The 14352-nt window shown below is 43.5% G+C and overlaps 1 protein-coding gene across 2 annotated transcripts in view; it reads right to left on the bottom strand.

Annotated features, from left to right (window-relative positions):
• Window positions 1-3040: 3040 nt before the first annotated feature.
• Grin3a (glutamate ionotropic receptor NMDA type subunit 3A) overlaps window positions 3041-14352 on the bottom strand; it is a 182290-nt gene continuing 170978 nt past the window's right edge. The window contains exons 7-9 of one of the 2 annotated variants that reach the window (XM_021160783.3): window positions 14053-14217; window positions 11595-11671; window positions 3041-7188 (exon numbers count right to left, since the gene is read on the bottom strand). In XM_021160783.3, coding sequence (XP_021016442.1) covers window positions 6789-7188; window positions 11595-11671; window positions 14053-14217 — 642 coding nt within the window. In that variant the 3' untranslated portion in view covers window positions 3041-6788. The remainder of the gene's footprint in view (window positions 7189-11594; window positions 11672-14052; window positions 14218-14352) is intronic. The other variant, XM_021160784.3, reaches the window with a different exon arrangement.

Here is a 14352-nt window from a genome sequence, read left to right as displayed (position 1 = left end):
ATTGGATTTGATAGTGTCAAAACAATAAAGTGATTGTCTTCCAGACCTACTGGGCTGGTGGTGTTTATTCTTGTAAGAAGAGATACAGCCTCCATGCCCATTATCATTTGTTGGTTGGAATACCTTTACATTTTGTTCTTCAATATTTTTTTTGTTGGGGTGTTTGTTTGCTTGCTTTTGTCTGAGGACAACAAGTTGATTGATAAACCCAAGTCTTAGTGCATCTAAAGAAATAACTTTAGAAATGACATCTTTAAAGAAATGACTTGTGTAGTACTTGAAAGAGAATGACTCTCATAGGCTAGTATATTTGAGTACCCAGCTGGTGGAACTGTGGAATTTTTGTGAAGGATTCAGAAGTGTGGCTTATTGGAGCAGGAGGAGGAGGAGAGCTTTGAGATTTCAAAGTCACATAATGTTTCTAGTAAGCTCCCTGACATGCTTGTGGATTGAGACGTGAACTCTCAGCTACTACTCCAGCACCATGCTTGCCTGCTGCCATGCTCCTCGATGTGATAGTAATAGACTTTAACCCTTTGGAACTCAGTCCCAAATGAAATGCTTCTTTTCGTAAGTTGTCTTGATCATCTTGTTTTATCATGGCAATAGGAAAGTAACTAAGGTAACTAGTTAGCCTCGTTACATTTGAGGATTTCTGCTGAACTTCGTAAAGTCTCATAATCCGTCTCACAATTCCTAAGATTTAGATTTGGAAGGGGCAGTGTCTTAGCATTGTAATTCTCAACATGTAGCAGAGTCATGTAGTACTCAGTAAAGATATCTGTATAATTGGGCTCCCTTCCTTCTGCCAACTCTTCAGAAGTCTGCCTGATTGTACCTGTGTGTGAATTCATGCGTTTTTTTCTCTTTCAAACTGCTTTTCTTTATAGAGTATCTCTTTACATTTCAAATATTTATGACTGAAGGTTTATTTTACGGTAGTAACTAAAAGAATTGTTGGGAATCTTGAAGTTAACATTTCTATAGAGACAGCCTGGAACAATTGGAGCTTCTCTTAATATAGACTAGCCTTTCTTGAAATGACAGTGTAGACAATATTGAAGCCATAGAATTGATAAATATAATAATGATGTGCTTAGAGGATTTCAAGTTACTGACATCAGTGAAATGAGATGATTTGAAAGGTCAGCTGTGAGAACTGAAAAGGAGCCCAGACTGTTCTTGAGAAATGAGGTAGCAGGCTGTGGGCCACTCAAGTGAGCCAGCTACTCAATTTGCATGTCACTCTCAGACTTTTACTTCTCTTTTATTCTCATCGGAGGGGAGTGGGGTTGGGGGGGATATGAGAATGAAAACTTCTGAGCTTACGATCCTTTCATGTATGTGCCCTATCAACTTAGGGATATATGCAGTGTATCAGGGTTATCTTGGTTCTGCTTTTCTCTTCTTACTCCATAAAGCTTGTACTTAACGTTTGTCATATTGAAGTATTTGAAGTCCTCCAGGTCCTCGATTGTTCTGGCTTCCCCATCCTGGACCTGTGCCCATTTATCTAAAGATGCTTGTCACCCTCCAACTCTGTCTCTGCTACTAGCACATGCATGTTTGTACCTGTACACACATGAAGAGCATGGTGTCATCTTTGCTGCTGTAGCACTTAATGTATATTAAGAAAAATTTATGGGTAAATATGTGTATAAAAAGCACATATGTGTGTGAAGGTTAGAGGACTCGGGTGTCAGTTTTTGCTTCCCAACTTGTTTGAGACATGTTTGGTTTTTGTTTTTTTTCTGTGTTTCAAGGCTAGTTGACTTATTAGCTTCTAGAGATTCCCCTGTTTCTGCCTCCCATATGTGGCTGCCATAGGTGCCCTGGGTTTATACATACATGCTATTAACCTGTTTTTTACATGGGTTCTGGAGATAGGAACTCAGGTTCTCATGCATGCACTGCAGTCACTTTACTCACCAAGTCATCTCCCTGGCCTTGATGTGCAGTCCTTTATCAGAGTACACACCATATTGTATTGCTAGATTGTATATCACATACACAACTACACTGAGCCTTATGGGTCCCTGAGATTAGAATCTCCTATTACCTTGCTATCTCTCCAGCAACTTGTCTTAATACCTGGACCTCCAGAATGAATGATGCAAAATGTCTTGGGGAACTTGGCAGTTTTATTAGGTTATAGCAAGCTCATACTTTTATGAGATTTGACTTGGTTATATTTCAGAGAATGTGTCAAGCTAGAAGATTCATGAAGGCAAGTTTGTAAGCTGCTGAAATTGCTTGGTTTGTCAGAAACTGCCTGCATACTGTAGGGCTGCTGAGTGACTTGAAGCTGTTTGCACCAGTGCTTGGCAGGACTTGGAAAGCAGAACAAATGCAGATTCAGTTATTTCTGAGACGCTTCTTGGGTGCTAGGGTGTGAGTCTCAAGTCGGAGGGAGCAGGGCAAGTTGCAGTGATTTCAGCTTCCCTCTGATCTGTAGAGCTGGTTGGGCAAGTTGAGGCTTGAGTCAGAGTAAGATTAGAGATACTGGAGGAGGAGCAAGAGGCAGGCATTGAACAAAATATTGACAGTACTGTTATTAGCTGTGTGACCTTGGACAAAATCTCTGACATGTTTCTTCCACCTGTAATCTCTCTGACTTGTTTATTCTACCTGTAAACTATTTGTGTATGACTATTGTAGACTGCGTCGAAAGTATTTAGAATCACATGGTTGTAATATAATCACATGATTAAAGGAGACTTCATTATATTATAGTAAATGTCCGTAAGTGTTGACTGTTACAGTATGTTTATAAAACCTGGAAAGATCAAATTGAGAGAAGATCCCCCAGGCTAAGACCATACCTGCCCTTTCCACTGTTGTGGTTTAGCTATTGATCTGTAAATGGAAACTAGGATGTGCTTGTTGAATTATTAAAGGAGTATAATTAGGACAGAGTTTTAGGAGACCCAATGAAAAGGGCTTTTTTTTTTCCTCCCTACAATGTCTTTCTCATATAAAGCTGCTCTTGCTTCCTGACACCCAGGCTCTACCTTCTCTCAGCATACCTTGTGCTGCTGTTAGACAATGAAACATGTATAAGTCTTGCATGGATGGGTCCCTGTGAGGAAGGGGCTGGGGTCTTGGAAGTATTCTAATCCCCAATGAATGCCAGCAACACAACGGAAAGTGAAGTTTCTGTCTGAACATTTATTCCACAGTCATAGAAAGCGAAGATGGAAAAGACCAGAGGACATCTAGTCCATCCCCGTAGTTGTACAAGAAAAGTGGCTGGAGCAAAACAGCCTGTTCACGCCATGCTCACAAGACAGCGGTGCAGTTCTTGGAGCGGAGCAGTTGCACACACATGGAAATGAAGACGCAGGGCAAATACTCTTCACAGACCTTACGGAAATACTTAGAAGCACTTCATTTTCATAAAATGACTGGCAGCTAAATGAAAGAGAGTGAGGAATCCCTAGACCGGATGTGTTTGGTGGCAGGAGTGGGGAGTAGGGTCAGGAGAAATATACAACAAACAGTACGAATGGTAAAGTGGTTTTAACGTCTAGAAAAGGAATTTCTGCTGAAGACGCAGTGGATTTTCTGGCTTGCTTTTCAAAGACTACAAAGTAGTTTCTTCTCTTCTTGATCCACACAAAGTGGTGGTCAACTTTGCTCCAAGGCTGTAATGGACCCAACACTGAGGAGTTACCTCAGTGATACAGTTGGTGTTCTGAGTGGCTCCACGTACATTTCAGGGCGGTGGAAGGGAAGCATCCATTCCGGTATAGGGTTTGTACAAATCTCATGAATAATAGAAAATCCAGGCATACTACAGACCCCAACTTCTTAGGTCCGTATGGCTGCCTCTTTGGCTATCCAGCCCGTTCGAACTTGCTTTTATTTGTTGGAGGAATTCTCTCCTCTTGTGGCAAATACTCTGGAACCCTTTCCTATTCAAACAAACCAGCTTACCCAATTCATGCTTGAAGTGCTTCCTGTGCCAGGCCCCCTTGGAAAATGGCTTGGAGTGTGGGACAGTTTTCCACATTCCATGTTTCCCAGTACTGGAGCCTGGTTGGCAAATGGAGGATTTCCTGATCCAATGAAATAGAAACTCAGGACGCAAAACAGTCTCCCTTAGCTCATTCTAACAGCCCTGTCCCTGGACATTTCCACTGTGAGCCTGAGGATAGGTGAGGGAGCTGCGGTGGAGCAGAACAAAGGTTTGGAAGGACTCTCCCTTTCGTGAAATCATTGTACAAAACACAGCACACTGTTTCACAAATTGCAAAACACTGTTCAATTACTACCATTAATTTTTTTGTTTTTTGTTTTTGTTTTTTCTTTTTTTACTATTTATCATGAAACTGCTTCACAAGCAATTATGTTTTTTCTTTACCTAGGACATGAAAGCATTTTAAGCAGTGTTGACAGCAGTAAGCCTGCTTTGTTCCTGCTGCTGCTTGCTGCATCCTGGCCAGTTTGGCCAAGTAGTTTCTCTTAAGAGCGTGCACTGATTCTCTGCTCTGTGGGCAGGCAGGAGACTCTGATGGCCACTACTCAGAATGCCTCAGTAGAGAAGCTTAAGACAAACCAGATATACAAAAATCCAAACTTACAAAACACATACCTTCGGGGATAATTGGTTTGCATTACAAAAGGATTCTTTACAAACGAATTCACCTCTGTTCCCTTAAATAGCTAGCCTCTCGGGTACAGTTGAAATATGAGTCGTTGAACAGATGTCCATGTACAGCAGGAGCATGGCAGTCATGTGAATAGAGGTACACTATACATCGGCCTTGCAGGCTGAACAGGTAACCAGGGATGCTTGGAGCTGAGCTCCTAGGGCATTGTTACAGATGGGTAGGAATGGCTAAGGGATGGAACCTACCAAAAGGCAGCTGAGGCCCACTGGGCTGAGAATGTAATAGGGCATGAGGATGCTGCACTTCAGTGAAATGTTGAATCTGTGAAGCTGAAGTCTATTTTTAAAGTCCCTCTGCCTCCCCTTGAGTGTTTCTTGAGTTTTCTTGCACTCCCAGGTTTACTCCTCCATTTAACTCCTTGCTCAAGTGTTCTGATTACAACTTAGGGCACTATCTTTATGTGGGAATCTGTGTAGCTCTTGGTGGAGTGTGGACAGTGTGTCCCAAAGTAAGAGGAGTTGAGCCACTGATGCTCCTTTTAATGATCCGAGCACTCCTTAGGACATCATTGTGCATTCCTTGTAGACATTACAATGACTGGAGAAGTGAGAACCTAAGCAACACTGACTGATAAACAAGGTATACTTCCAAATGGAACCCTGGTGTAGGGTGGGGATATGGAAACCAGTCAGTAGCTGGGTGCTGAAGTAAAAGGAGAAAAGGCTACAGGCTCTCTCTCCTTCCTTCTCACATGCCAAGAGGTAGCCAAACTTCCAGAGCAGTGTTTCTCTGAGAATAACTGTGGTGTGTCCTAGGGTGTTACCTAGCATTAGAATTCTGAGCCCACCTCTAGGCCTTCCCAGATCCCTTCTGGTTAAGTCTTGGCCATCAGCACTATAATGATAGCCTTAGATGATTATCTAGGCAACAGTTGGGAACATACAGGAAGTCTAGAGAGCTCATGTTTCTTTCCTTCGTGCCAAGCAATTATATGACTAGAAAGTGATACCTAAACAGAGGGGAAGCCACGCTAATTGAATCGATCTGAGGGCATTAAATGGAACCAGGAGGATAATCAGACTAGAACTTAGCATAACTCATCTGAGACAGTATAAGAGTGGGAGATGGTGAAGCAGGGCAGACTCCGGTATTTGACATTTATGATGGTTTCTGGTTGCTTCTGGGATCCCTCAGATTAAAAGAGGTGGCCACTGGTCTGAAAAAAGCCTCACCTGTGGTGTGCAGAATTTCCCTTAATACAGTGTCAGCTCACAGACCCTGTTGCAGGCATTTAACTAGGTGGCTAGCAAAGGTTCCCGCTAAGGACATGGCCGTTCTTGCTTCTCTCTCCTTTATAGAAGGCACACACTATGGTGGAGATGATTAGTTCTGATTAAAAGTATAGTGCAATACATTCTTTAGCCACATTGCCTTTCTGGCCCAGGGCTTTATTTTAAAAGCACCCTGTGCATTGTTGGTGTCTCATCTGCCTGTCCTCTGCTGCCACTCTGCATCCATTTCCCATTTATAGTGGTACATCAGCATGTTCCTACTCAAGGTTAGTCAGGGGAGGCTCAGAGATCCAGAGCTGCACAAGCACATGGTGCCAGCTTGGCCAGTCAACCCTTGCCTGTGTGAATTCTGAGCTCCCTTCATTTTTTTTTTTTTTTTTAATGTATCTTTTCTGTTCAAGTTTGTGGGGCTCCTACCCTGTTCATTCAGAATGTTAGGTCAAATCTAGATTGGGGAGTTGTATCAAATCTGCAACACTAGATCATTCTATTTTGTAATAATATTAAAAAACAAACCCAGTAAGATACGGGTATGAGCAGCAGATTTTTATCTCTTGTTGAGGTGCAGAGAAAGGGCTAAAAACCAGAAATACTTTTGTGGCACCAGGTGAAAGGTTGACAGGAGCCAGAGTTGTCTGGCAGCTTGCCGATCCCCTTAGACAGACTTTACTCCTGACTAACTCTAGGTTCCTACTGTTGGAAAGATTTCTACCCTGGAGACCTGGGGGCGTGTGTGGGAAGAGCTGCTGCTGCATCTTAGGCTGAGAACAGCACACTTCATTGCCAGACCCCACACCTTTGTCAATGGATATAAAAGAGCTTTACAAAGAGCCTCAAGGGCCTCAGAGTACCAGGGGCTGAGAAAGGAGAGCAGAGACACAGCCTAGGATTCACAAGTCCGGTTCGTCCTTTGATACTCCTCCAGCTCTGTCTTCCTGCTTACAGCCAACTGCAGCTCCTGGCGGATCACTTGGATCTGCTTCTCCAACTCGGAGAGTTCCTGCATCACCGAGTTCCGAGCTACATTGAGGGAGTCTGCTTTCCCATTGGTGGTCAGTGAAGCAGGGAGCTCTCTTCTCCTTGGAGGGAGAGGGATGTCCTGGTGGGTCTGGGTACCCAGCTGGTTTTGTCCTTCCTCGTCATTAAAGATGTATTTTCGTTGGTTATCGTGACTCAGATTGGAAGTATTCCATACCATGAGCTGCTGGGGTCCCATGTTGGACCTAGGAAACAGAGACAATTCAGAGTCCCCTTCTGTCTTGCAGGTCCATCTTCTCCATCTGCTATGTGAACAGCAGAGAACTGGTTACGTTTGTAGAACTGATAACACCAAGTCATGAATGGACTACCTGCTTAGAATGTCATGGGGACAATGGGAGCCATGAACTTAGTTGAAGGTCTTACCAAGCCTTATGTTGCTTTGAAACTAGAATTGGATGTCTTCTGATGAAATGGGAAATGTTACATTGTCTTATGAATAATTTAAAGTACCTGTGTGTGTGCCAGAGAGACAGGGAGACAGAGACACACACAAGGGAGACAGAGAGAGAGAGAGAGAGAGAGAATATGAGAATAGACAGGACAAACACATGTTGAGGACATAGTATGACATCCTGTATTTTCCTCTATTGTCTTTTGTCTTATGCTTTAGACAAGGTCTGCAAAGTCACCTTTTAGCTAGCTAGCTAACAAGCTCTCAGGATCTGCCTTACCCCATTCCCCAATGCTAGAGTTGCAGGCAGACATCATCATGTTGGGCTTTAATTTGAGTGCTCAGGATTCAATTCAGTCCTAGTGCTTACAGAGCAGGCACACCTGCTGAGTCATCTTTTCCACACCTAGGTACATTTTTATACCTGACCTATAGGCAAGTTTAGAAAGCAGTGCTGCCTGGAGACATCCTATGACTAGAGATTCTTAAGCCCTAGTAAGAATGAAAGATCTTTGATGAGAAGTAGTGCTTAAACACTGGTTGGTTGGTTGGTTGGTTGGTTGGTTGTAGGTTAGTAATACTTTATGGCTGACATTTGGCCCTTCTGAGCCACACTGAGCTTCAGGGGAGAATAAAGACATTAACAAAGGTTTTAGCAAAGTGTTTCTCAGTACAGAGGCTTTATGTAGGTTGAGAATGACCAGTCAAGTCTGATGCTTGCAAACAAGAGCATCCTTGATTCCTGCTGAGTTGATAATGGCTAGAAGTAGATTTTTAATTCCTTCGGGCTTGCATATAGCACTTGCCACTGTCATGGAGACAGGGCTGTACAATGTTAGTGACTGTGGGAGGGAGGGGGCTGGGCACGTTTCTAAATACACCTTGACAGTTGGATGCAATGAGAAGTTTCTTACTGTGAGAACAGCTTAATCTAAGCAGTGTGACTGCTGATTCCTTCCACTCTGGAGGAGGAAGAGGAGGAAGATTACGACCACTTTTGCAGTTTACCACATGGTACAGCACAGTAGGAAATCCCCATTAAGTCCCTGTGTTTTGTTCCCATAAAACTGAATCAGCTTTATTTCTGGACTCTTAATTGCCTGAGAGTGGAAGTGGAGGCCCTGGAGTGGGAAAGACAAGGGGGTGGGAATGAATAACAAAACACAGAGATTTAGAATGATTCTATGTTGCTTTGCCCAGAAGTGGATTGCCAAGGTCTTCTAAGTCTTTATTCCTTTTTAGTCCATGGCCTCTTTCCTTGGTCTATGAGGTCTAGCTTAATAACACTGTTTGAGACAAGGTCTCATTCTCTTGCCCAGGCCGGTCTGGAACTCATTATATAGTCCAGATTAGTCTTCAATTGGTGGCCATTCGTTTTGGTTTTGTCCCCCAAGTGCTGGAATTTATAGCCATGGCTTTGGTCTCATTGTTTTAAGCATTAGGAAGATTGAGAAGTTCTGAGCCTAAGTTTTAAGGACTTGGCACATTGTCATTCTCAAATCTCTTCAGGTACAGTGCAAGCCCTCGTTGAACTATTGATGGGTGGCAAACCTGGAGAAAGTCTACAGGGTTCCTGGTTGGCCCAGCAGAGGACAATTGATCAGACTGCTCCGAGCTGCTTTCCCCTTCCCCCAACCTGGCTACAGATATATGCATGAGCCCAGCTGATCCATAGATCAGTAAGCAATTCAATTAATTTTTGTTATTAAGTATTTGGGTTACTTCTCACACAGCAGAAGCTCACTGAAACCTGCCCAGGGCATTAACATAAACACACTCCAAACCTCCTGATCATTCCACACTGTTGCCCTTGTTGAAATCTTAGATCTAGAGAGCACCAGAGCTCACTTAAACTGTGCCATGGTCTGGGGTGGGGGGTGGGGGGAATTATACAGTGATTCTGCCTACAGCTGCTTCCCGGACCATAGAATCAGAGGTGACATGGTTAGAAGTTCTCTTTTAGCCTCTTACTTTTCACATTGAGTAAATCAAGGATTACGTATAAAAACTCTTGAAATATTCATTCATTGCATTAAATGTGTGTTAGATGTGCATTAAGGTTGTCTCAGTCCCATGCCCTAGAATTTCTCCGAGCCACCAACCTCACGTTAGTCTTCCATTCATCTATCTCTCCAAACTCATTCAGTAAATGTGTAGAGCAGAGGAGGAGGTTGTGTCATAATGGCATGGACACTTGCATTTTATTCTTCCCAGAGAAGAGAGAAAGGCAGCAAACCTGATTCCAGTGCTATTGAGTAATTGACGGTCGGACAACACAGAGAGTTGTCTGCCCATTTTATTAGACTACAGGTACCATAGTAATCTGATACTTAGAAGCAGGCAGTCTAGTCATCCAAACCTTGCAACATCTCTGTGGAAATCTAGCAGAATAATAAGTAAATGCTGGACTTCTTTGTAACATATTCTAGTTGTTAGTATCACTGCTCTGGTAATCCATGGATGGCGTTGAGCTACCAATGAATACAAGGTGGTTGATGCTTAAACAGATAAGGTATCTAATTAGAAGAAATGAGTATTTCATAACAAAATGAGCAAAACAGGCTTCACTGGGACAGATATGTAAGATTGAAGTGACTTCAAACAGTGAGTTTAGAAGGTTGCAGGCTCTGAGTTGTGGGAACATTGCCATAGGAAACAGTCATTCACAAGATCTTTCATCGCTTGCAGCCCCAGTGCTACAGTCCAGTCTCTCCAGAGCATTGCCAGTTTATCAGAATCATTTGCATTGTTTTGTAAAGTCTCTCCAGTCACAGAGCACCTCCAACAGCCCCACTCAGTCTATGGTGTCCTATGTGCTGTCACAAGTCTGTTAGTGACAGGTTGAGCATTGATTGGGTCACAGTGATAAAGGCATTCTATCTTAAGTCCTTGCCAGAGTAAGGAAGGGGATCTGCAAGAAGAGTGGGTGCGTGAAGAGACTCATTTGGCTTTCAGAATAGGTGAGGTAGGTATATGAGTCCCATTAAAGGGACAAGGGCCACTGGCTTCATATTTCTATTTCTGAAAAAAAAAATGATCTGTAATTTTAAGACAGTATTTTACAGCTATGTGTTCTTATGTTCCCCTGGTTAAAGAATTAATAGAAAAATTTCTCTAGGGTTAACAGAACAGCTGTGACCTGACTAGTCTGTAGTTTGTCACTAATAGACTTGCACTGTGACAAAGGGATACCATACTGACAGCCAGGTGACAAGTCATTCTGTGACTGGAAAGGAGCCTTAAGAGATTTTAAATGATTCTGACAAGCTAGATGTAATCCAGAAGGGACTAGAACAGCCACATTGGAGATATAAGCTAGACAAGAATCCTGTTGGATCCCATTGTCCTTCTGTCAGGAATGAGAGGTGTTAGTGTCAGATTTTAAAACTACCCAGAAATCCCAGCTTTGAGTTGAAGATGTGCCACCAATTCACGGTGCCAATGCCCTCTCTGAGGTCTCAGGGCCCGTGAGAGATCCAAGAGAGCAGCCTGGGGAAGCTACAGCAGAGGCACAAGCAGCAGGTGCAAAATGGTTCTGACATTTTCAGTCACTTTGGATGAGGACAGAGCCATCCACAGGCTGGTGGTGATGAAGCTGTGGGCCTTTGAAACATTGAATTCTTCCTATTGGTGAAGACCTTTCCTAGGGAATCTTAAGAGTTGGACTTATAGGGCATCTCTCTAGCACGTTTCTCATATTCTTAGGAGTGCCGGAGAGGTGGGGAATTGAAGCATGCCTAGGAGGCAATTCCAGGTGAAAAAGACTGCCAGCTGTGCCCACCAGGGATGGGTTCCGTGCACTGGGTACATGACACTTGCTAGTATTTATTAGGCATTTGCTTTACTTTCAGGACTTTTAGCTGACTCATTTATGACTTATAACAACTCTAAGGAGTGGATACTGGTTTTTTTTTTTCCCATTTCACAGATGAGGAGTCTGGGGCATAGATGTTAAGTAACACATACTGGTAAATGTTGGAGACTGGACGGGCCCCAGATGCCAGGCTCGGCAGCCCATACTTGCCCTTTTGCCTATGTTGTATTCCAATGCTCGCATATGTTTATTTGCACAGATGTGTTTATTTTCTGTTTTATTTCATTGTAACTGAAAATCCATGTGTGTGCATTGATTTTGTTTATCAACACAGATGGCTCAAATTTGGTCAGAATACTTATTTAGAGGTTAAGTTCCTTTTTGAATAATGGGTAGTGTCACAGTTTATTTTAGCAAAGGCAAAGACAGCTTTGACTTCTTACCTCTTTTCCACACGTTTTGTCTTGGAACGTGGCTGCTTTTCTTCTACAAATGATGTGTTTAATGCTCTGTGAAACCTCTGGTAGGAAGAAAAGATTCATAAAGATCATTTGAACTGTGTCAGGGAAGAAGCACTGCTAGGGATTTCACAGATTATCTAGTAGTTACAAACTTTGGTTTCTTTAAAAAAAAAATTCAGACATGCATGAAATTAGGTCAACATTCAGCCACACCTTGCAAGGTAACAAGGATTCTAAATTATAGCTAATTATTTCTGGAAGGACAAATGCTTTGGGTGGTGAAATGGTATCTGATAGAAGTGACAACCATTACCTCCTGTGTGGTACAAAGCCTTGTACAGTTGTCAGAGTTCAGACTAACTCAGCCAAAACAAGAAAGGAAAGCTGGTTTCATGAGAATCTGATTATACTAGCTTAGAACAGAGACTATGACTTGTCTGCAGATTTCAAGGAAAGCAACGACTCCTTCAGAAATTATGAGGAACAGAGATCAACTGTGAGAAAACCGATTGTCTGTCTAGAAAACAACAAAAGCAAAAGTAAAACAAACAAGAAAAACACAGAGCAAGAAGACGAGTAAGAGAATGGGTGTGTGTCAAAAGCAGAAACCTATCCGACCTCACCTTTGAGCTGAGGCAAGGCAGAAGGAGTACCAGGAGGCAGATCAAATCCCACACTGGGGAGGCAGGGAGGCTCATCCATCTTACATGGTCAGACGAAACCATGCAATTTGCTAAAGTCTTTCCTCCTGACACACCCTCTGACTTCACCACGGATGTCCACATTGGGTTTCCACAAAGAGAGAGATGATTTTTCAGGCAAATGGATAGAACTAGAAAATACCATCTTGAGTGGGATAACCCAGACTCAAAAGGACATGCATGGTGTGTACTCATTGATAAGTGGATATTAGCCAAAAAGTTCAGAATACTCATGATACACCCCACAGATTCAAAGAAGTTAAACAAGAAGGGAGGCCCAAGTGAGGATTCTTCAATCCCACTTAGAAGGGGGAACAAAATATTCATGGGAGACAGAGGGAGGGAGGTATCTCAATGGGAGAGGGGATGGGGGAAGCGAATAGTGGGTAGGATCAGGCATGGAGAGGGATAGGAGAGTGGCCCAGAAGACCAGGAAAATGAATGGAAATATGCAGCTGTGGGGGGTGGGAGGAATCTCTAGGAAGTCCCAGAGACCCAGGATGAGGAGTAAATGTGAATGACCTTAGCTGAAATGCCCAACAGTGGAGATATGGAACCTGAGGAGACCACCTCCAGTAGCCAGACAGGACCCCCAGTGGAGGGAGGGGGACACCAGCCCACCTACAAAAGTTTTGACCCCAAATTGGTCCTGTCTAAAAGAATCTCAGGGACCAAGATAGAGCAGAGACTAAAGGAATGGCCAACCGGTGGCCAGGCCATTTTGAGACCCATCCATGGGCAGGCACCAATCCCTCACACTATTAATTGTGCCATGTTGTGCTTGCAGACAGGAGCCTAGCATAGCCTAGCCTCTGAGAGCTGCTACCCAGCAGCTGACTGAAACAGATGCAGATACCTACAGACAAACATTGGATGGAAGTTGAGGACCGCTGTGGAAGAGTTAGGAAAAGGATTTGAGGAACTAAACAGTGTAGCAACCTCATAGGAAGACCAACAGTGTCAACTAACTGGACCCCTGAGAGCTCCTTGAGACAGAGCCACCAACCAAAGAACATACATGGGCTGGTCCCAGACCCTCAGCACATAGTATCAGAGGACTGCCTTGTCTGGCCTTAGTGGGAGAGGATGTGCCTAATCCTGTAGAAACTTGATGCACCAGGATGGGAAGATATTTGGGAGGAGGCTACCCTCTCGGAGTCAAAAGGGAGGAGGGAGGAGCTCTGCAGGGCGGGACTGGGAAGGGCAGCGTTTGGGACGTAAATAAATAAATGAATAATAATACAAAAGAAATGTGTCCAAATGATCTGTGTCAACAGTTTTAATTATCTCTGTCAATTAGGTGTTGGTGTCTATCTTACAAGAGAAAACCTTGCTTCTCCAAGACATGGCCTCATGCAAGCAGGCCTCAGAACTCTTGGCAGAGAAATGGGAGACACCTACAAGCAAATAGGAACTTGAGACTCTTACTGGCTTTCACTTTGACATAGAAAAATCTGTGCGGAATGGAATTTTCACATCATCTCTTCAGATGATTTTTTTGTTAAGTGAAACTGGATTCAAAATAGTTATATTGTGTCTTCTATGGGCAGCAGTAGTGTTCCAGGAAAGGGAAGCATGCTATGAGTCCTCTGTTTATGGGGAGATGTAGAATAGAGGGAGTTCCACCCCTGAGTGCCCAACCACTCCTCTCCATCTCTTGCCATTTTCTGGTTGACGAACTTCCTCAGGAATTCGTAAGTATGGGAACACCAGCACAAAGAAGTTCCGTCAGAACTCACCTGACTGGTGTGCAGCCAGTACTGCAGCTTGGATTTGTTTTTGATTCGTGGTAGCAGCAGTCTGTACACTATGTGTTCACCAATGGTTGTCAGGATGGAGAGACCAAATCCTATGCACAGCAGCACGAAGAGTCCAGAGAAATGCTTGATGCCCATTTGCAAAGTCTGCAAGACAGGAGAGGCCTTGAGCACCATGGCCCACTCTCATTTGCTCCTTTGATTCACTGTGTAGTCCTAGCTGACCTCCCTGGGTGGATTCCACCATGCTCCGTCCCCCTCCCCATGAAGACATGCCCAGTG

The sequence above is a fragment of the Mus caroli genome, unplaced genomic scaffold (assembly GCF_978045245.1).
Source record: "Mus caroli unplaced genomic scaffold, Mus_caroli_1 scaffold_6, whole genome shotgun sequence".
Taxonomy (NCBI): domain Eukaryota; kingdom Metazoa; phylum Chordata; class Mammalia; order Rodentia; family Muridae; genus Mus; species Mus caroli.
Note: the sequence above shows the minus strand (reverse complement) of the source record. Positions and strands in the feature narration are given on the sequence as shown.